The 21,289-nt window shown below is 47.7% G+C and overlaps 1 protein-coding gene across 4 annotated transcripts in view; it reads left to right on the top strand.

Moving 5' to 3' along the window:
• Positions 1 to 1,645: 1,645 nt before the first annotated feature.
• The window catches only part of Upb1 (beta-ureidopropionase 1), a 35,095-nt gene continuing 15,451 nt past the window's right edge, over positions 1,646 to 21,289 (top strand). For 3 of the 4 annotated variants that reach the window (XR_010039700.1, XR_010039699.1, XM_003478017.3), the window contains exons 1-5: positions 1,646 to 1,841; positions 9,472 to 9,643; positions 11,724 to 11,811; positions 17,864 to 17,958; positions 20,775 to 20,936. Coding sequence is in view for 2 of the 4 variants with exons in the window: in XM_003478017.3 (XP_003478065.1) it covers positions 1,738 to 1,841; positions 9,472 to 9,643; positions 11,724 to 11,811; positions 17,864 to 17,958; positions 20,775 to 20,936 (621 nt within the window). In the remaining 2 variants the exon portion in view is untranslated. Of the gene's footprint in view, positions 1,842 to 7,091; positions 7,235 to 9,471; positions 9,644 to 11,723; positions 11,812 to 17,863; positions 17,959 to 20,774; positions 20,937 to 21,289 lie in introns of those variants that run through there. The other variant, XM_013142103.2, reaches the window with a different exon arrangement.

Below are 21,289 nucleotides of genomic sequence, written 5' to 3'. Positions count from 1 at the left end.
CATCTCTAATTTCTGTCTCCTCCTCCCTTTCTATCCTTTTCTTACAATGGGACAACTGAGGTTACTATAGAATCAGGGCTGAAATGAAGATTACCTAACACCTGCTCTAAGGTTTTTTTTTTAAATTTTATTTAAAAAAGTTTTTTGAGACGGGGTCTCATTGTGTAGTCCAGGCTAAATTTAAACTCACTATGTAACCCGGGCTGGCCTCCAACTTGAGACCTTCCTGCTTCAGCCTCCGTACTGAAATTGTGTGTATTCTATCCTTCCTCCCCATGCATTTAGTCATTTACAGAATTATGGGTTATACATTCAGAAACTACACAATGATGTCACAGAAAGAATGGTTTTCCAAACAAGGCAAAAACAAAACAAAACAAAACACTAGTGTGTGCTTCTAAACAGTTATTACTTTTGTGGAATTTGGCTAGATATTTCAGGCCAGGCTAGAATCTAGTCTCTCTTAGTGATCATCATAGAACGATGTAGTGAAATGTCTCATTATCATTCTGAGAAAAACAAATTAAATGATGTGTGGTGGCACACGCCTGTAATGCTGGCACTCAGGAGGCTGAGGCAAGAGGATCTCCTGTGAGTTCCAGGCCAACCCGGGCTACCCAAGTGAGTTCAAATCCAGTCTGGATTCCAACACTGAACAAGGGCAGGTACAAAAGTACATCAGGTCCAGTTCCAGCTTACACAACAGTGCTTGAGAAATGCACTCGAAGAGTGGTCTGTGAAAGGCTGATGGAGCTGCCTCTGTGGAGCAGGAGATCATGTTTGAACTGCTTCTAGGAAAAGGAGCGGGAGTTCCCAAAATGGAGCGTGGAGGGGACTCCTGGGGGGCACCCCTAAAGGAGAGGTACAGGGACGGAAGGACATTCATTTTAGACCACTACGCAGTGCAGCGGAGAAACAAGTTGGAAGACAGAAGAATCCAAGCAAAAGACGGCACAACTGCTGGCATGAGGTGGGAGGCGGGAAGGATTTGAACAAAACTAGGTGAATGTAACAGAATTTAGTGCCTGCTTGTTAGGGAGGAAAGAAAGGAAATCAAGGCGTTCCAGGGTGGCTCCCAAGGCTCAACACCTGAGTGAGTGGTGAGGCCCTTAATGAAATGAAGACCACAATACAGAAAATAAAATTTGACCAGCGAAAGGGGGTTCAAATTCAGCTTGAGGCGTTTTGATTTAGCAATGAAGCCTCTTCCATGAGGCCTTCAGCGATTTCTCTTCCTAGGCTGGAAATTACCCTTCCCCTGGGTCAGCACACTTGTCCGCGTCACCTCATTTAAATCTGCTGCATTTACAAGACATCCTTGGAAGGCTGCAACACCAGACTCATGGATGCTCCAGTCTGATACAGTGCAGGAAGAGCATAAAGGGGGAGAAGAGCAACCCCAAGCAGCTGGGAGGTACAAAGGGCAAGGGGCGTCCTGCTGGCCAGAATCTCCGGAGCCTAGGTTGACTGGGAGCCAAGAGTTGGGGGGGGGGGGAGGTGTGTGAACTAGGGCGGGTCAGAAGAGGTGCAAAGAGCAAGGCCCACCCCCCACGCGCAGAGACCTGGCACACTGATTGGCTGCCTGCTTGCATGGAGGGGGGCGTGCCCGCACGTGGCCCGGGGCTCGGGTAAGTAAATATAGGGGAGGGCAGTAAGCTGGGCTGGCTACCGCCTCTCCAGGGGCCAGAGAGCAGGCAGCTGGGGTCCACACCGACTCTGCCACTTGCAGTTCCCGCCATGGCCGGAGCCGACTGGCAGTCGCTGGAGCAGTGCTTAGAGAAGTACTTGCCCCTCGCAGACTTGCAAGAAGTGAAACGCATTCTTTATGGCAGCGATACCAGGTCTGGAGGCTTAGAGGTTCAGTTGCTGGGTCTGAGGGTCATCAGGTGTGGGTGTCAGGGGCCGGAGGAGGACTTCAGGGTCTGAAGGGCTCCAAGGGGGTGGTGATTTGAGCCCCGCATAAGTAAGCAGGGACCTTGGGAAGTCTAGAGGTGACAGCCCGGGCTGGGTGGGAGTGGGGGTCCTTACAAGTCATTCTCACTCACATTGCCCAGAACTGGAAGGGAAAAAAGGGGTTTTACTCTCCAGGGCCATCTGCAGCCACCCCAGTCCTCTTGCCCACTTTGAGGGAGCAGCTTCCTCCCAGAGCTGGGCCTGCACTGCGGGTGTCTGGCTAGGATAATGCTGCTGACCAGAGACCCCTCGCAGGTGTACTTAATTTTCCCACCCCAGCCCCCCACTTTGCTGCGGTGACTGAGACTTGGAAGTAGGGGACTCCAAATCTGAACCTAATTGGCAAAGGAAACCTAACCTAACCCACAAGCTAGGGGAATTAGTTACCACGCTCAGGGCAAGTTTTCCATCTCCAGGAAGTTGTGTTTGCATCAGGAGGACTTTCTGAGGGCAGTGCATTGCTGGACCCTGGGTGTCCTTCTGCTCTTCTTAGTGGGTCTCTGCAGCCACCAGAAGGATGACTTTAAAATGTAAACCATACTCCCTTGTTCTTTTGCTTAAACTGTATGAGGGATTTCCTGAGCACTTAGAATGAAACACAAACTCTGATCTCAAGCAGTTCTGGGCTAAAATTCCTACCAAACTGGCTTGACTGCCTACTGGTGACCTTGCTTCAGCGACTACATCAATTCACCTGAAATTGGAGGTTGTTGACTGAATCGATGGTTCCCAACTGTGGACTCCTGCAGGGAAGCCGCATCCAAGGAGTTTGTGAATGTGGGTGTGTGGTGGTGGTGATGGTACTGAGGATAGATCCCAGGGGTGCTCTGCCACTGAGTTACAGCCCCCGCCCTTTGCACATTTTTATTTTGATTCACTGCCTCCCTGAATTGCCCTGGCAGGACTTGAACTTGCAGTCGTCCTGTCTCAGCCTCCTCCAGTGCTGGGATTGCAGGTGTTCGCCATTGCACCTGGCTTCCGAGGAATTTTCCCAGCTAGTGAATTGTAAAGGTAGAATACCTGCCAAAGGATTTGTCAGAACAGGTTTTTCATACTGAACAGCTAAACAGCGTTCAAGGCCCTCCGCACCGGCCCACACTGTACTCTACCTTCCTCTGTACCTTGAAGACTGGTCACTGGGAAATGCTAGGGTTGAACTTCTTCCCAAAGAAGATGTCTTCAGGGGCATCTCAGGCTACAGTTTCTAGTGTTGGAATTTGTGAAGACCGCATGTTCTGGAAAAAATAGCAAGATCATGGTGGTCAGGAAAAGGCAGAGCAGAAAGCTGTTAGGAAAAAAGAAGTAAGTTTCCCATGTAAGAGACTGCCTGGGGCCATTCTGGAGTAGGGTTAAGGTCAGGCCAGGCACTACTGGGGAGAGGGATTTTATTACCATCTGGAAAACGCCAGGACAGGGCCGGTTTATAGTGGGTGATAAAACACTAGCCAACATCTGTCGACCAGTGATTGCCAGTCTCCTGGGGCTTGGCTCACAATAACAGAACAAGAGGCTCCCTTATACTCTACCCTCTTTCCTTGAGTCTCTTCCACTCAGCGTGGAGCCCTTCCAGGTTTTAGCTCTAAAGTGTAAACCTCTGTACTCATTCAGAATATGCAACTGGAGGAGAAGATTCTTATTGTTACTGAACTGCCCCACTTAAACTGTCTCTCAGAGTCCAATCTGGATACAGCCATGAAGACCCAGAGACCTCAGTCCCTCCTCTGGATTCCCTTTGTGTCTCACGACTGATTTTTTCCTCCGGATTACTTCCTGTGCCCGACACAATAATGCTTAGTGAATGTTTGCTAAGTGAGTGAGCCAAGTGGGCCTGTGCCAGACAGATGAAATCCCCAGAGAACATTAACTGCCATTTTTAAGATGGCTAGAACCAAGAAGCATTCATTCAATGAACATTTGTTGATCACTTTTTTTTTGAGACAGGGTTTCACTGTGCAGTTCAGTCTGGCCTTGAATTCACTATGTTGCTGTGGCTGGTCTTGAATTTGCAGTGATCCTCCTGCTTCAGCCTCCCAAGTGCTAAGATTAGGAGTATGTGCACCACCCCTGCCTCCAGGGCATTTTTTCCCCCTTCACTGTTGGAATCAAACCCGTAAGTGCTGTACCCCTGAACTGCATCTCCAGTCCCACTTTTCTTTTTTTTTCTCTTTTTTTTTTTTTTTGTCTTTTTCATTTTTATCGGTACCAGGGATCGAACTCACGACTGCCTGCTTACAAAGCAGGCGCTCATGCTGCTGAGCTAAATCCCCAGCCCCAGTCCCACTTTTCTTTGATGGTTGTTACATGTGAAAGGGGGATGCAAGGAGAGCCTAAGAGAGTTGTTTAGAGTTCAAGGAGGTCAGGAAGGCTTCCAGGGCAGGCTGTGTTCCAGCCTCATCCTAAAGGAGACAGCAAAGTTTATTTGGAGACTCAGCCTTGTGCTCCTGGCATCAGGGGTATGGCGTGTGAGAGCAGACTAGGCTGTCACAGGGAGGCATGGGGAATGCCCAAGAGAGGACAAAGCAGGAGTAGCCAGAGTGGAGTAGCCAGCAGTTGAACTTCATTCGTATAGTGGCAGAAGTCTTTTATGAATTATGCTATTTAGCTGTGTCAAATGTTTTTTTTCTTGGTACCGGGGATCGAACTCACGACCACCTGCTTGCAAGGCAGGTGCTTATGCCGCTGAGCTAAATCCCCTTGCTGTGTCAAATATGAACCAGAAAAGGACAAGTAAAGGATGGGTGGCCTAGAGGCAAACAGAGTCCATGTAGGGGTGAGGCTGTAGGAGTCCACAGGCCTCGAGGTCGGTGGACAGTGGATAGCATAAGCTGTGAGGGTTATGCCTGGCTTCTGGCTTGGACTCAGGTGAGTGGTGGAGCCTTCCTTGGAGCAGATCGTTACTAGATTTCAGAGCAACCACAGTTACCACAAACTGAACAGATTAAAACAATAGAAATTTATCCTCACAGTTCCAAAAGCCAGAAGTTCAAGGCCAAAGGATCTAGCAAGCCATGCGCCTTCCAGATCCTTTGGGAGACAGTCCTCTGCCTTTTCTAGCCTCTGATGTACCTTGGCTTGTGGCAGCTGGAATTTGATTTTGTCTGCACATGGCCTTCTCCTGTTGTCCAGTATCTCTCCTCTGGGGATCTCTTCTAAGAATACTTGTCAGTGGAATTAGGGTTTAGCTGGATAACACAGGCTGACATGACCTTACCCTAATCCGTGGAGATCCTTTTTCCAAATCGGGTCACATTCATAGGCTTTGGGTAGTGTAATGCAGGCACACTTTAGCCCTCTCCCCTTGGAGGTCTCTAGGCTATCTCCAGGTGGACGTGTCCTGTGTCTGTTGTCAGCGTGGCACTGGCCTGCCAGGAGCCCTGTGCTGAAGATGACCATCCCAGGTGGAGGAGGAGCAGCTGGAATGTGGGAGAGGCCCAGGGGGGAGTTCTGGATAACCTGGATGCTCAAAGGGTCAGGGAAAGCAGAGGCCCCACAGCTGGGGGATGTGGGGGTAGTAGGACCTCCACGTGGGACAGGAAGTGTCAGGTGCTGGAGATATCAGGTGAGGACAGTTCTGGCTTAAGTGATGAGAAGGCAGATGGGGAGGAGCCAGAGAATGGGTGGAGAAGGCGGGGGGGGGGGGAGAGCTGCTGAGCTGGGAGAAGTGTGTGTGGATGCTCCCTATGAAAACGGAGTGGGAGGGAGGTGTGGAGAGCTCTTGCTTAGGCACCTGTGGAGACACTCAAACGGCTTTAATGGAGGTCTCAGACCTGTTTGTGCTGACAGAGGGCTGTCCAAATCGGCTAGTCATATGTCAGTCAGTGACGGGGGTGTGTTCTAAGAAATGTATCCCTTAGTGACTTTGGGGCTATGCAAACTGCAGGGCCAAACTTACACAGACTTGTGTGGCATAGGTCAGTCGCTTGATGTGGCTTTCTCTCTTTTCTTCTTGCAATACTAGGAACCAGACATACTAAGAAAGTGCTCTGTCCCTGAGCTATGCCCCAGCCCTTTGATGTGGTCTCTTGACGCAGTCAAGGGGTACAGTAACCATGAGATTTATGAAGCTGCTGCTGGTTTGATACAGTGCATTGTTTTACTTGTGTGTGCGTGTGTTTTTGAGGCAGGATCTCAGGATGAATTCAGGCTGGCTTTAAGCTCAGTATGTAGACCGGACTGATCTCAGACTTGCAAAGATTCTCCTGCCTCCACCTCCCAAGTGCTGGGATTGCAGGCATGCCACCACCACAGCCAGCTACATTAACCTTTTTTTTATTTATAACTACAATAATAATATGGTAAATCCAGATATCAGTAACAGTTGTTGATTGTCATCAAGCATTATATACTGTACATAATGTGTTGGTATATACTTTTATACAATTGGCATCACAGTGGTGTCCTTACACCAACATCACCACAAACACAAGTGATGTGTTGTACTCCGGTGTCATGAAGTGATGGTGTCATGAATTGATGGGAACCTTTCAGCGCCATTTTAACTTTTCTTAGTCCTGAGGATTGAACGCAGAGCCTTTCCCCTTGAATTTTTGAAACAGGGTCTTGCTAATTTGCTTAGTTGCCCAAGATGGGCTCAGACTTGCCATCCTGCTGCCTTAGCCTCCCAGAAAGCTGGAATTACAGGTGTGCACCACCAGAGCTGGCTCTGTTACACCCTGTGGGACCACAGTCCTCTATATCCAGCCTGTACAGTCCAACAGCAGCAGCATTATACAATGCATGACTGTATATTGCCAAGTGAAAAGGACTAGTTGAAGAACAGAAAATATAGGCTGATAGCACTATATCTGTAACACCTGGACTCATAGAAAATTTTGGAAGAGTACAGTAAGCACTGTTAAAAGGGGTCATCTCTAAGGTTTGGGATGGGGCTTCCTCGGGACCTTTTCCCTTGACACCCTTTGTATTTGTTTAATGCCCTTCCCATGACCATGTTTCTTTTATGACAAAGCTCTAGTTTAATGATTGAAAAGGCTGATGTAAGAGCCCCTGGAGGCAGAAAGATGGAGTTCCAGAAGGAGCGATTGCTGAAGAAGCAGAAGCCAGGGCCCTCAGGTCAAGGCTGCCCTGACCCTGGCGGGAGAAGAAGTGAAGAGCCCGAGAGGGTGCGTTGCAGGCAGGGCAGGAAGTGACAGGCTTTCCTCCTTGAAGGTGGAAATAAGGCCAGGGGAGGGGTGCGTCTTTAGGAGCGGGGTGAGTGGTAGAGCAGCTGAATGTCAACTCCAGGAATCAGGAGGGCGGCAGGCCACACGAAGACCCCCTGGTAAGTTGTGGCTCCTTTGCAGGTGTCTTTCCCCTTCCTGGCTCAGTTCCTGTGTTAGTCCTTTCATGCTGCTACAGGATACCACAGGCTGGGTGGGTTTTCAGCCACGGAAATGTATTCTTCACAGTTCTGGAGACTCAGAAGTCCAAGATAAAAACAACTGCAGATTCATTGTCTAGCGAAGGTCCTAGTTCAACACAGCAATCTCCTTCAGGCTTCTATTTTATTTGTGTGTATTATGTATTTTTGCAGTGCTGGGAACTGAACCCAAGGGTTCAGGCATGCTAGGTGAGTTTGCTAGCACTGAGCTACAGCCAAGCTCTGTTATTTATGCTGGCCTCAAGATAGCTTCCCAAGTAGCTGGGATTATAGGTATGCACCACCCTGCCTACCAGGACTCTTTTTGAGGGCAGGGAATTGAACCCAGGGCCTTCATGGTGAGCTATAACTTCATCCCTTTTTTAATTTTTAAATTATGAGGTAGGGTCTTGCTAAGGTGCCCAGGCTGGCTTCAAACCTGCCTTGATCGTCTTGCCTCAGCCTCCCACGGTGCTGGGGTTAGCCACTGTGCCTTGATAGCAGCAGACCTTTCAAAAGGTCATTAATCCCATGGCCTATCCTCATGACCTAATCTCATCCAAGGACCCATCACCTTGGTATTTCACCTTGTGATTTAGGAGATGGGGACAAACATCCGGTTCATTAGAGTGAGGCCTGGCCTGCCTTACCTCAGGCCTTGGAGATTGAGGTTTCTGGGGAGCTAGGAATGAAGGGGTGCACCACCTTGGCCAGCAGGATGAAGGCAGCACTCAGCCTAGAGGATGAAGAAGTGGATGACAGCGCAGAATAACGAGGCTGATAAATGGTGGGAAGATAGCTGTGAGCTGCGGATGGCTTGGTGTGAGAGCTTCCAGGTGATGGGGATAGCCAGGCTGGTGCCACCTGACCCCTCAGGACTCAGACAGCTTCCAGTGGGCTGCCTGGCTCCTGGGCCAGAAGCAGACACAGAACCTTTCTCTCCTGCTGGACTCGGTTAGAGCGTTGGAGGACTTGCCCTGGGGCTGAGTCCATGAGAGGGGCCTTCTACCCCAGGGAGAGGGGGCTGTCTGAGGCGGTGTCAGCAAGGAAGGAAGGAAGGGAGGCGAGGTGTGGGCACTGCTGCTATTTCTAACCTGCCAGAGGGAAGGGAACCTTGACTATTTGAAAAGCAAGCTGATTGTCAGGGGCGGAACCCAACTCAGAGCTGTCAGGGCCGTCACATGGAAAGTACCTGGCAGGAGGCGGCGACAGGGGGCTTAGGCTGACAGGGCTGTGATTTTGAAAGAAACGACTTTAAGAAAGTGATTTAAAGTAGGAGAGAAATATTATTATTAGATAATGGCTGTCAGGTTATTTTTGATGTGTTCTCTGGGTATTTCATAATCGCCTCACCCTCAGATGGTAAGGCCTTCCTGGCCTGGGGCCGTGAACTGTGTGTCTGAGAGTTTTACCCAGTCCTCGCTCACAACGGCTATCAGGAGGCATGGCTGCCCCACCAGTGGTCACTTTAGTGGGAGGTTTTGTAAATAACCCTGTGGCGTTTGTTAATAAATCACAAACTTGGATGGGCACCTGGGACTTGAGTCTGACCACCTGTACCACATCAGGTCCATCCAGCTCCAGACATAGGATGGACACACACACCACGGGGGCCATAGAAAGGAGAGCCCTGGGGACTCGCTTGCCTCAGGCTCCACTTCTGTAGGGCGAATGGCCACAGGTCCTCCTGCTGGTCGCAGTTCTTGGCCTCCATCGTGCCCATCTCTGTTATCCCAGCTCACTTCTTTTCCTGGGCTTTACACCACTCTCTAATTCTAGTTCAGAAATATTTTTTGGAACTGGTTTGCTCTTCTCTGCTGCCTGCTGGGACTTTGATCTCTGCCCTGAGTTCATTAACTCCAAAATGCCAGCCTTTTGACTGGTCACGCTCCCCGCTCTTGCCAAGGCTAACCACCCACCTCCCTGAAGTCTCCCTGTTGACTGCAGATAAAGTCCAGGCTCAGTGTAATGTGCACTCAGCCAGCCCTTGGATTCCCTGGCCCCTCTGACTCTGGTGACAGGATGCCCTCACCTTGATTCTTTACCTGACTATGAAGGGCACGAGAGGATTTTTAATTGTTCTGGAGATTATTGTGGGGTTGGATCTTAAATGCAGAGAATCTCACTGAAATCCTCTCTCCCCTTTCCTGCCCATTTAGGAGGCTCGACCTGCCCGAGAGAGCTTTTGAAGCTGCCCGCCAATGTGACTTTGACCTGCAGGGATATGCCTTTCCGGCAGCGGAGGAGCAGATAAGACACCCCCGGCTCCTGCGAGTGGGGCTCGTGCAACACAGAATCCCTCTCCCCGCGAAAACCCCCGTGGCGGAACAGGTGCAGCCTCTCTTACCATAAATACATAAAAGGGGACCCTGCTCGCCCTTTGTTTTAAACACATCATACTCCCTGGCTGGCCATTTGGGGACCCAGGGCCAGCACCTCAAAGGGCAACCAACGTACTTCTGCCCTGACTTCTCTACTTTTCTCTAGCTGTGTATTTGGTTCTCTCTCTTCCTCTCTCGCCTTCTTTCTCTTTTCCTCTCTCTCCTTCCTGTTTTGTTGTATTTATTTGGTGGTTTTAATTTTCTGAGACAAGGTCATGCTGTGTAGACTACGATGGCCTAGTGATTCTCCTGCCTCCGCCTCCTAAATGCTGGAATTAGGAGCATCACTAGGCCTAGCTAAACGTCCTTTTGTTTGTTGTGGGAGCCTAGTGGGACTTGAGCCCTGAGTCTCAGCATGTTAGGTGAGCGCTTTACCACTGAGCTACCTCACCAGCGCTCTCCGGCTGCTTCTGTTTGCACTTTCGCTCTGTCTACCTGTCAGCCCTCACTGTTTTTTTCCACCTTTCCTTCCAAATTCCTGTCACACCAATAATCCAGGGTTCCCTTTACCAACCAGGAGAGCGCCCCTTGGTCCAACTCAAGCTCTCTGCACAGGCCACTGCCTGCCAGGAAGCTGCCAGGAGGCTGGCAGTCACAGTACTGCCCTGTATCTCTCTGCCTTAATCCTGAGGGTCAGGGACTCATTATTCCAAAAAGTCTGCGGCCAATGGTGCCTTCCGTCAGGAATATGACACTTACGACCTTATGCTTTGTAAATAAATGTGACATCATTTTGTATTTACCTAAAGCAACATGCCACCAGCATGTTTGTTTTATAAACTCCTTGGTCACATTCCTCCAGCTCCTCAAAGTTTGGTAGCTTTCTCTGAATACTGTAGACTTTCTAGGGGTTCTCAAGAATTCTAAGGTCACTTGGGTCCCATATCTGGTTCTTTGTCAGCTTTCCTGCCGGTCCTTCTTGTTGTTTTTGTTGGACTAAAGTTTGGGGCCTGGGGATATATAGCTCAGTGGCAGGCACGCGTGAGACCCCGAGTTCAGTGCCCAGCACTCCCCCCCACCCAACCCCAGAGGGATGTCTGGTTCTGATTACTTTTCTCTCTGGACTCCTCGTTTGTGAACGTGCCCCTCTAGGATTCAGGACGGCCGGGCTGTAGCACCAGAGCTGTCCACTGCCCCAGTACCTAGAGGTACCCTGCATGTTGCCAGCTTGAGCAAATGTGTGTGTGCATGGCTGATGCTGGCAGCAAATATTCATGGCGGCTGGAGCCACAGCCTCAGGGGAAGAGACTAAGCACTGGATGGAGAGTTTGTCCTTGCTGAGTTTCCAGCCTGAGTCCTTGAGTCTGCCTTGGAACAAACATTTCTGAGTATCTCCGGGAACCAGGCTTTGTACTGCGGACTGAGAGCCAAGGATGCTTTCTTTCTGCACCTAGGGACCCTGTGGGGTCTTGAGAGTGACGGGCAGCAGGCAGCGAGTAGCAGCACAGTGGGAATAGTGTGCTGAAGGGGGGCACCCAGGGGTGGTCGGGAGAGTCTATTGAGGGCTCCCACCTCCAGGTAGACTGAATGTGTGCGTCGGGGGAGGCACATTCCTGCAACGCCACACTGTAACACATGAAGGTTTAGAGTCCAAAACACGGGGCATGGCAGATGAGAGTGGCACAGCACAGTGGCCAGGCCAGGCAAGCCTAACAGCTCTAGTGCAGGACGGTGCAAGGGGGACTGTGCCTGGCTGAGGGAGCAGCGAGTCGGGGTGATGGCGTGAGCACACCTGTGCCCGTGCACCCTGCATCCGGTAAGCAGAACCATCCTCCACGCCTCAGCAACCCTCCTAGGCGGGTGTGGGCTTTCCGGTTGCCAGGTGAGGAAGTGGAGGCAGCATCCAGGCGTCTCCAGTGCTGCTTGCCTGAGTTTGGCCTGATGAGCGAACTCGGATATTAGAACTGCTCCTGCCTACTCGCACCTGCCCAGGTGGGAGTTTAATTGTCCCATGTATTTTGGGATGAACTACACAACTGTGTCACTGGTAGCGATGAATGGGTCCTAACCCTCGCTTTTCAAATCATCAGGTCTCTACCATCCACAGACGCATCGAGGCCATTGTCGAGGTGGCTGCAATGTGCGGAGTCAACATCATTTGTTTCCAGGAAGCGTGGAGTAAGTCTCTTTTGCGGTGCTTTTGCTATAGGGGATTGAAACACCCAACCTACTGTATGTTCAGGACGAGTTCGTGCTCTCTAAAATCGAAGAATGAATTTTAGGACCAATGGAGGTTAAGAGCAGAAATATTTATTGAGAGAAAGAAAGCTTCTGTCTGAGAGAGACAGAAGGGGTCCTGAGTGGCTTGCCAGATTCCATATTTTCTAGGAATTTTTATAGAGTAAAACCATGAGGTGGATCTACATAAGAAACTTGCAAGGTAGGCCGGCATGAGGTGGGACAGAGCTACAGTCAACCAATAAGTTTAATTCTTCAGGTAAAACTGAGCAAATTAGGGACAAATGGGGAAGCGAGTCACATAACAAGTAACAAGCGAGCATGCCTTATGGATCAGTGACTCTCCCTGTAGGGGGTTGGGATGGTGACTCCTGGCTTCCCGGGGTGATCCAGATTTAATCCCTAAGGATTATATTTAAGGGTGTGGTTGCATTTGTTTTGCCTTCTGTTTTGAGATACGGCCCACAGCAAGAGGTGTGTGTCTCCTCCAGGGTCACAAGACATCTGGTCTAGTTGGTCCGAAGGTTGTGGGTTATTGTTAAAATGATTAACAAGACATCTGGTCCTCTGTGCTGGTTTCTTGGAGGGCCTAGCCCTGTCTGACTGCCTGTATTTCTAACTAGCTCAGCTGCCTGTAACACTTTCTCAGCCACTTTTGTTTAAACGATTGTGTCTTATCTCCACAATGCCAACTTCAAAATTTGCTACCCAATTTCAAAACTTTTTTCCTTTCTTTTCTCATCCGTAGAAAGGCTATTTGTCATCAACACCAAAAACGTTGGCCTGCCTTTCTCTCAATCACCTGTTGTGTTATTCAGTCCTTTTGATTCTGCCTTCCACATCTTTTTAATTTTTTCATGTTTTGTCTTTTTGAGACAGGGTCTCTCTATGCAGTTCAGCCTGGCCTTGAGCTCACTTTGTAGCCCAGGCTGGTCTTGAACACAAAAGGATCCTCCTGCCTCAGCTTCTAGAGTACTGGGACTACAGGCGTGAGCCACCACGCCCGGTTTGCCTTCCACATCTTTCTGACTCCATTTCACACCTCCTGTTCTCTGTCACTGTCCTGGTCTAAGCCCCAGCAGCAGTCTCTCCTCAGCTTTGGTTTTTTGGGGGAGCAGGGAGGTATAGTACTAGAGATCAACCCCAAGGCCTGTGCTCTACCGCTAAGCTCCACCCCCAGCCCCTCTCAGCCTTTATAATTATTTACCCCCCATTCACCCCTCCTCACCCAACTTCCCTTCAGACCTCACCTCAGAGCCAGCTGGCCAAATTCCCTATGTAAATTTGAGTTATCTAGTCATTCTTTGTTATTTTTTTTTAAGTTTTTCTCAAGGTGGTTCATGCTGGTGGTTTAGAATCAACACTGATCTCCGAGGTCTGTTATCAAAGTATCTGTTTTCCCCGAGACAACCTCTTTGAACCCTCTGGTGGTCTGGGCATCTATGTGGAGGATGGCAGTGTGAGTGGAGTGACTGCTGGGGATTTCCTCTTGTCTTGTTTTTGAAATGCAATGTTTTGTTCCATTCTACTGTTTCGTTGTATTCCTGTACCTGGTAACCTGAGCAACTATTTTGAAGATAACAATATGCAGTATAACAACCATTGTTAAAGTCCTATCATCTTGTTTTGAAAATCTGTATAGCTATTGTTGTTTAGGTTTGTTTCCTTCTTGATTTTTCTTTTTAAAATAAAGTTTTTAAAAAATGGAAAAAAGGGGCTGGGGATTTGGCTCAGCAACATAAGCACCTGCCTTGCAAGCAGGCGGCCGTGAGTTTGATCCCCGGTACCGATAAAAATGAAAAAGACAAAAAGAAAAAAAAGAAAGAAAAGAAAAAATGGAAAAAAAAATTCCTTCAAAATTTGCTTTTTTTTTTTTTTTTTTTCCTTTGTGGTACTTGGGATTGAACCCAGACCCTTTATGCTAAGCTACATTCCCAGCCCCCTTTTTAAAAGTGTTTTATTTTGAGGCAGGGTCTCACTACATTGCACAGCTGACCTTCAATTTGGTGTCTTCCCGCCTCAGCCTACCGAGCTGTGGGGATTATTACACGCCATTACATCTAGTTGGAATTTATCTTTGTTTCCCTTGCTGCTTCCTCATATTTCCATTTCACATCATCTGTTGACTTCTTACCATGAAAGAAGTCAGCGTTAGGCCTTTGGGCCTTTGCCCACCCTGCACACACGCGTGCTCCTGGTTCTGGCCACATCCAGCTCTGCCAAGCCATTCTGTCAATGTTGATGTCTTTTCTGGAATCGTTTTCTGTTTCCCCTACAGTTTGCTTTGTTTTCTACATACTTACCGGTAGTCCAACCCTATACCTTCGGCCAGTGTCCTCCAGTTGGACGCATCAGGCAGTTTCCAGCCTTCTCTCTCTGCCTGCTCGGATGAGTTGCCCCCTCTGCTGGCCGCACAGCTGTTATCCAGGGCTCTCCCTTCCTGTCTTCCTAGAGTTTCTTTCCCTTCCTTTCTGGGTTTGCTCTTAGGAGGTGTAACTATTTTGAGACCACGTGAATCTGATACGTATCTCTGCAACTTGCTTGGTAGTTTGGATTGGTATCAAATTCTGGTTCAGAAACCATTTGCCTTTAGAAATGTGCACTTGTTGCCCTGAAGTCTTCTAGCTTGGAGTTATTGGCCAGCCCCAAATCAATGGATGTGTGATCCGTTGTGATTTGCTTTTTCTCTTGAAGTTTGCAGGGTCTTCGCTGACACTCTGCAATTTCATAATAATAACCTACCCTGTGGCCCTTTCTACCTTGTTCGGCTCACACTGTTGATTCAGTCTAGAAAACAGGTCTTGTAGATCTAGATTTCCTTGTTTTATTTTGTACATTTATTTATTTACTTAGGTGATGGTGGGGATTGAACCCAGGGCCTTGTGTGCGTGAGGCTAGAGATTCTTGTTTTATTTAATTAGTTCTTTGCCCTGTCAAAAGACAAAATTAGTTGCAGTTTTAATTGGCTTTATTTGTGATTCTAGAATTAAGAAAGCTTTTTCTATAAAATAAGTGTTCCAGTGAGCCGAGCAGAAGAGGTTGGCTTCATAGACTGAGAAAAGTTGAACTGAGTAAAATGGAACAAATTGAGGATTGGTTGTTTCAAAGTTTCCTTTCTTGTAAGGCAGGGCCAGGGAGGCAGAACTTTAGAAAAATAACTGGTTGGTTGACATCGGGTTACTTCTTTCGTAAATATTAAAGCAGAGGAAATATTACCACGCTCGTCAAAACTGGCCTGTTTGGGAAATTCGATTATCGTTTCTCTTTCCTAAGGTCGGTAACAGTTTAGTTTCTGTTTGGTGACACCACTTCAGTGTGAGTGATGTTACCTTGATTTTCAGTCTACTTTGTTGGGGCCCAGTGTAGGACCCCAGTCCAAAACAATGACCTCGTATAGTTTTTATTTCACACTAATTTCCCTTTTTTTTCTCCTTCCTGATTTTTCTACTGTTAGGATGCTGTATTCTTATGTATTTCCTTCTACATCTCTTTGTCTTACTCAGTTTCATCCAATTTGTCATTCAAGCCTTCAATTTATTCTTTCATTTCTGCTGTCATGTTTTGAATTTACAAGTATTTTGCCAAAGGCCTGTTTTATCATTTCTATTATTGTTGCAATATCCTCTTATTTCGGGAGATGCTAATATTAAGTAAAATTTTCTTCCTTTTGCAGTCCCTGCTTTAAATTGATCTTTTCTGTGTGTGATTGTGCTTTTAAGAACTGGGGATTAAAAAGCTCATCACCGAGCTCCATTACAGGATCCGAGTTAGTGGTAATCCCTGGGTAATCTTGGCGTCAGTATCTCAGGATCGCTCCCTTCAGTCTGGCCAGACTCCCCGGGAGAGGATTATTCTGCCTTGTGGTCCAGCACAGTGGTGTTTGTGTTGTTTTTCCCATTTGTTCATGTTTGTGCTTTCACTCTTGTTTCTGGGACCCTTTGTCTGCTGCCGCCATTAAACCGTAAACACCAGAAGGCCAGTGCCGGTGTTCATTTGGTTTGCCCATCGCTACATGGGAGCATCATATGTCATGGCTACCACAACCCCTGGTACATGACAGGCGCTAAAAATATTTATTGACTGTCTTAACCAACTCCTGCCTTTTGTTAGACTGGACCTCCTGCTCATCTAACAAAACTTAGTACAGACACTTCCTTGATGGGGCCCTAGGAACTCCCCCTGGCAGAGTTGAGCACTCTGTCCTACCAGGATAAGAATCCTAGATCCCAATTAGGCTCTTTTTCTCAAGGCTGGGAGTTCCCAAGGGCAAAGCCAGGTCTGAGTCAAGAGCCTGACTCCACGCTGGGTCCATGAATATGGGAACCCCTTCCCTGCCAGTTGGAAAACCAAAATTAGGACTTTGCCTAATTCCTGGCCTCCCTCAACGTTCATTCCACACTCTCCTTTTGAAAATTTATGTTAGAGTATTTGTATAAACAGGAAAAGAACCTATTAAAATGGAAACAGAAATTTGGAACTTTATCAATTTGAAATGAAATCATCATGGTAGATTTTATTCTCCAGGGACATTTGAGTCATTCCTAATGCTCTAAAAGCTGAGAATTAATGGCCATTAAGGAACATTTTTGTTGTCAACAGATTTTTGTTGACTTCCTTAAAATAGTTTATCCGTCTTTACCAAAGGGACCCTGAGGACTCTTAAGCCTGGTACCAAACCCCTGGGGACTGTTGCTGGCAGCACCTGTAATTTGCTCGGGCAGCTAAGAGCCTGGAAATGCCACTGGTGATGTGTTCACTCTTACACAGTCTTAGGACCCAGTGTTGTGGAACTGTACGGAATTGGACAGCCATGGCTTCTCTTCTTTCTCTGCGAAGTAGAGAATCACAGCTGGTTTGGGGGTGTTACTACACCTAGAGCCATGTTTGGGAAATGTTTGGCAGATGCCTGCCATTGTGACCCTTAAATAGGACACCACCCAACCACATCATGAATTCTCCTGTGGACGCTTCTTGCAAGTTGGCCAATTCAGTGGAATGATAGCAGACATCTAGAAACTTCCATTAGGTTAATCTCTAATCTCTAAAAGAAATGGACTTGGGTTCATGTGATGGTGCAGAGCTAAAAAGTGTGCAGAGTTGACCACAGGAAACTCCATACTCGAAGAAAAAAATGTCAAACATCCCAGTAGGAAGTGGAGAGTGGGTGGGGTGTAGACAATGCAGAGAATGAATCCAACATGACCAGGAAACGTGATAAAGCATGCACTCTTGTTAGTGATGAGGGTAAGTGTGTGATGTGTGCATGTTTGGCTTTACTTTGTTTTTACAGTGCTGATGATTGAACTCAGGACCTCATGCATGCTGGGCCAGTGTTCTGCCATTCACTGAGCTACCTCCCCAGCCAAGGGAGAGACATCTGAAATACAGTGAGGTACCAGTTCACACGGAACACTGGCAGATATTAGCAATACCTCTAGGTGCTGCACATGTTCCAGATGTGGCTGGAACAGTAGTATAACATTACACAGCCAAAGGTCCTAGTACCCACCCCCTCAGAGTATTTCCCTTTGACCCCCAAACAGGAAGCCACCATTTTGGAACCTAGGGTGTGGGAGGCTGGCAAACACCTACATGTGTACTGTTTGGAAAAAAATAGAAATCAAAACTATGAGTTTAGGGCTGGGGATGTAGCTCAGTGATAGAGTATTTTCCTAGCACGTGCAGGGCCTGGGCTCCGTCCCCAGCATACTTGCAAGTAAGCCAACTTAAAGTCTGAAACAAGACCCAGTGGGCTCAGTGAAGTTACCCATTGAATTAACCGTCTAGTAGGGGTAGAAAGAAACTGTGGGAATCATAATGCATTTATTCTTGGATGTGTCCAGTAGTAGCAGGTGTCCTTGTTAGGATCACTGAGTGCCTTTTCTTATTTCTGAAGATAGCTGCCTGTCCCCATGGTGACCTCCGGCTACTGAGCCTAAGAGCACCTCTCAGGCTGTGTGTGATAAGAGTCTGACCTTTATCCTCTTTTCAGCTATGCCCTTTGCTTTCTGTACAAGAGAGAAGCTTCCTTGGACGGAATTTGCCGAGTCAGCGGAGGATGGTCTCACCACCAGGCTCTGTCAGAAGGTAGGAAATGAACAAGTCCGTGGCTGCTGGTCCTGCACAGGCTGCAGGATGTGGCCACAGCCATCAGATGTGACCCTTTACCTTGGAAAATGTACCTGTTTGGTGCTTGTTTTATCAAGTAAGATAAGATAAGCCTATTTGCCACCATTTTTTCTAAATCAGTGTACTTTTATTTAAAATGATAGAGTTGCAGAACCCCGAGTACCCTTTGTGGCTTTTCCAGGTAAGGGAGCTATAGCCCAGGGAGGGGTGGCCTGGGGGTGACTTTGTATTAAGGCTGGCCAGTGGCAAAGTAGCACTTAAAGAGTGGGGACATTGATTCCTTGTCCAGAGCTTCGCCTGCTGACTTGCCATTAGCCTGACTCTGTCTCATCAGTGTAGAAATTGGTTTTGATTTTTCTTTATTAAAGCTTCATAATACATGGGATATGATCCCATTTATAAGAGCTGTCCAGAGTAGGCAGATCTCTAAGGACAGAAAGCAAATTTGTGGTTGCCGGGGCCAGGGTGAGAGAAGGGGTGACGGCTAATGAGCACAGGATTTCCGCCTGGGATCATGAAAATGTTCCAGAATTAGATTGTGGTGATGGTTGCAGAACTCACTGTATTTTACAATGTAAAACAGTCCGTTTTGGAGCTGGTGGTGTAGCTCGGTGGTGAAGCATCTGCCTATATTGTGCATGAAGCCCTAGGTTCAATCCCCAGCTCTGCCAAAGAGAGAGACAGGCAGAGTTTTAGGCTGCATGAATTACATCTTAATAGAGCTGTTATCGGAAAACTCCCTGACAGTCAAAGAGGGCATGGAGAGTTTATCCTTATTCTCATCTCTAACAAAACTCTTTCCATTTCCTGTGTGTTCTTTTAGACGTCGTACATATACTTACGGTTTTGGGGAGGCAGAGCCACAGTCACAGTGATTTTTACCAATACTGCGTCGCGATGCTAAGTGTGTGTGTTCTCAATCCATCGGGTGTTGCTATGGAAAGGGGGCTATTGTTGTTGGTAACCCTGGAAGAAGAGTCTGGGTGAGAGCTGGTGCCGGGGGCACTGTCAACATCAAGAGTGTCCAGGAGCCCAAGCTGCCCTTAGCACCACCTTTAAAACTGCCCTTGAAGTGTGTCTTTCCTTCTCTACTGTCTGTAAAGCCAGAGGTAAGGGAGCTGGGCACTGTGGCACATGCTCCCAACCCCAGCATTCAGGAGACTGAGGCAGGAGGATCCCTGAGTTTGAGACCAGCCTGGGCTATATAATGATCTCAAGGCTGACCTGAGCTGCATAGCGAGGCCCTATCTCAAGAAACAAAACAAAAGGGCCAGAGGTAACGATGAACTGATAAGAACTGAGGACAGATGGTAGCTGAAACCCTTCATCCTTAGTCACTAGGTTCTGATGTTCTTTCTTGAGGCCAAAGTGATTTAGTGCCTGCTGGGGCTTGTGTCTCCCAAAATTGATGTGCTAGAAACTTAATGTGTTTCTACTGTGTTGAGAGAAAGGGCTTTTTTATTTTTATTTATTTATTTTTATTTTTTGGTACCAGGAATTGAACTAAGGGCCTTACCAGACAGGTGCTGTATCCCTGAGCTATATCCCCAACCCCAAGAAATAGGACCTTTAAAGGTGATTAGACCACAAAAGCTTGGCCTTGTTGTTAAAAGTGGATCAGGCTCCCTGTTGGTAAATTTGTTTATTGTGATAAAAGCATATAACAAGCCGGGCATGGTGGCTCATGCCTGTAATCCCAGCATTTGGGAGGCTGAGGCAGGAGGATCATTGTAAATTCAAAACTATCCTGGTCTACAAAGTGAGCTCAAGGCCAGCCTGAACTGCAATAGTGAGACCCTGTCTCAAAAGACAAAAAAAAAAGGGGGCATATAATATAGTTTACCATCTTACCCATTTTTACATGTGTGGTTTGGTGATGCACATTGTTGTGATACAGATCTCCAGAACTTCTGCATCTTGCAAGTCAGAGACCTATTAAATAATAGTTACCCATTCTTTTTTGTTCCTAGGCGCTGGCAAGCACCTTTGTACTTTTTCTCTGAATTTGATTATTCTAGATATCTTATATATAGTATTTGTCTTTTTTGACTGGCTGGTTTCTTTAAGCATAATGTCCTCAAGGTTTAGTCACAGTGTAATGTGTGACAGGATTTTCTTACTTCTAAAGGCAAATACTATTCCACTGTTTCTATATACCACATTTTACTTGTCTGTTCATCTGTATTTGTTTTTTGACTTTAATTTTTGTAGCCTTACTGGGGGTTAAATCCCAGGGCCTTCACACTGAGCTACATCCCCAGATTCTTTTAATTATTTTGAGGCAAGGCCTCACTAAGTCATGAAGATGCTCAGGCTGGGCTCAAACTTGTGATTCTCCTGCCTCAGCCTCCCAGAGTCCTGAGATTACAGGTCCGTGCCACCCTACGGAGCGGCACTCACTTGTTGACGGGCACCTGGGTGGCTTCTGCCTCGTGGCTGTTACGAATAGTGCTGCCTTAAGTATGTGTGTGGAACCACCTCTTTGAGTTCCCACTTTCAGTTCTGTTGGCAAAAGTGGTTATCGTGTGATTCTATGTTTCATTTTTGGAGGAACTGCTGTAGTTTTTCATGGTGGCCACACCCTTCTGTATTCTCACCAGCAGTTCACAAGGATGGTGACTGTTCTTATTTAGCTAAGCCTGGACGTCAGGGGGACCTTGGCTGCGAAGGGAAGTTCTGAACCGAGCCTTATTATTTAGTGGCAGCATTAAATGCTCCTGTGGGAAAGGTACCATTGATTTGAAAGAAGAATTCTGTGGTGTTCATTTTTCCAGCTGGCAAAGAAGCATGGCATGGTAGTGATATCCCCCATCCTGGAACGAGACCATGATCATGGGGATGTTCTGTGGAATACAGCCGTGGTGATCTCTAATTCTGGTGCAGTCCTGGGCAAGACGAGAAAAAACCACATCCCGAGAGTGGGCGATTTCAACGAGGTGAGCTGCTTTTGGATGACCAGCCCAGCCTGCCTGTCCCCTTCCCTGTGTAGATCACTGGGCCTTTCTGGGGGAAAGCTCCATGTGGAGTGACATTGTCCTGTGTCACACAGGCAGGTGGGATTCGTGTCAGACTCGGGTGAGTCCCAAGCACTTTTAAGCACAATAGGGTTTTTTGTATATGTGGTTTTTGTACATGTGTAGGGCGGCAGGAGGTTACTGTGCCTGTCTGGGTGCCTGTGTGTTATATGGCACTTTTTACCTCTCTGGTCCGGGCATAAGTTGGGAGGGTACTTTGATTAGTGCTGACTTGCGAGTGGGTGAGATGGAGGGGTGGGTGTTTAAAGTAGGTA

Source organism: Cavia porcellus, unplaced genomic scaffold (genome assembly GCF_034190915.1).
Source record: "Cavia porcellus strain 051 isolate PalLab524CR breed Dunkin Hartley unplaced genomic scaffold, mCavPor4.1 scaffold_16, whole genome shotgun sequence".
Lineage (NCBI taxonomy): Eukaryota > Metazoa > Chordata > Mammalia > Rodentia > Caviidae > Cavia > Cavia porcellus.
The sequence above is the reverse complement of the archived record's forward strand: the minus strand, read 5'-3'. Positions and strand labels throughout refer to the sequence as shown.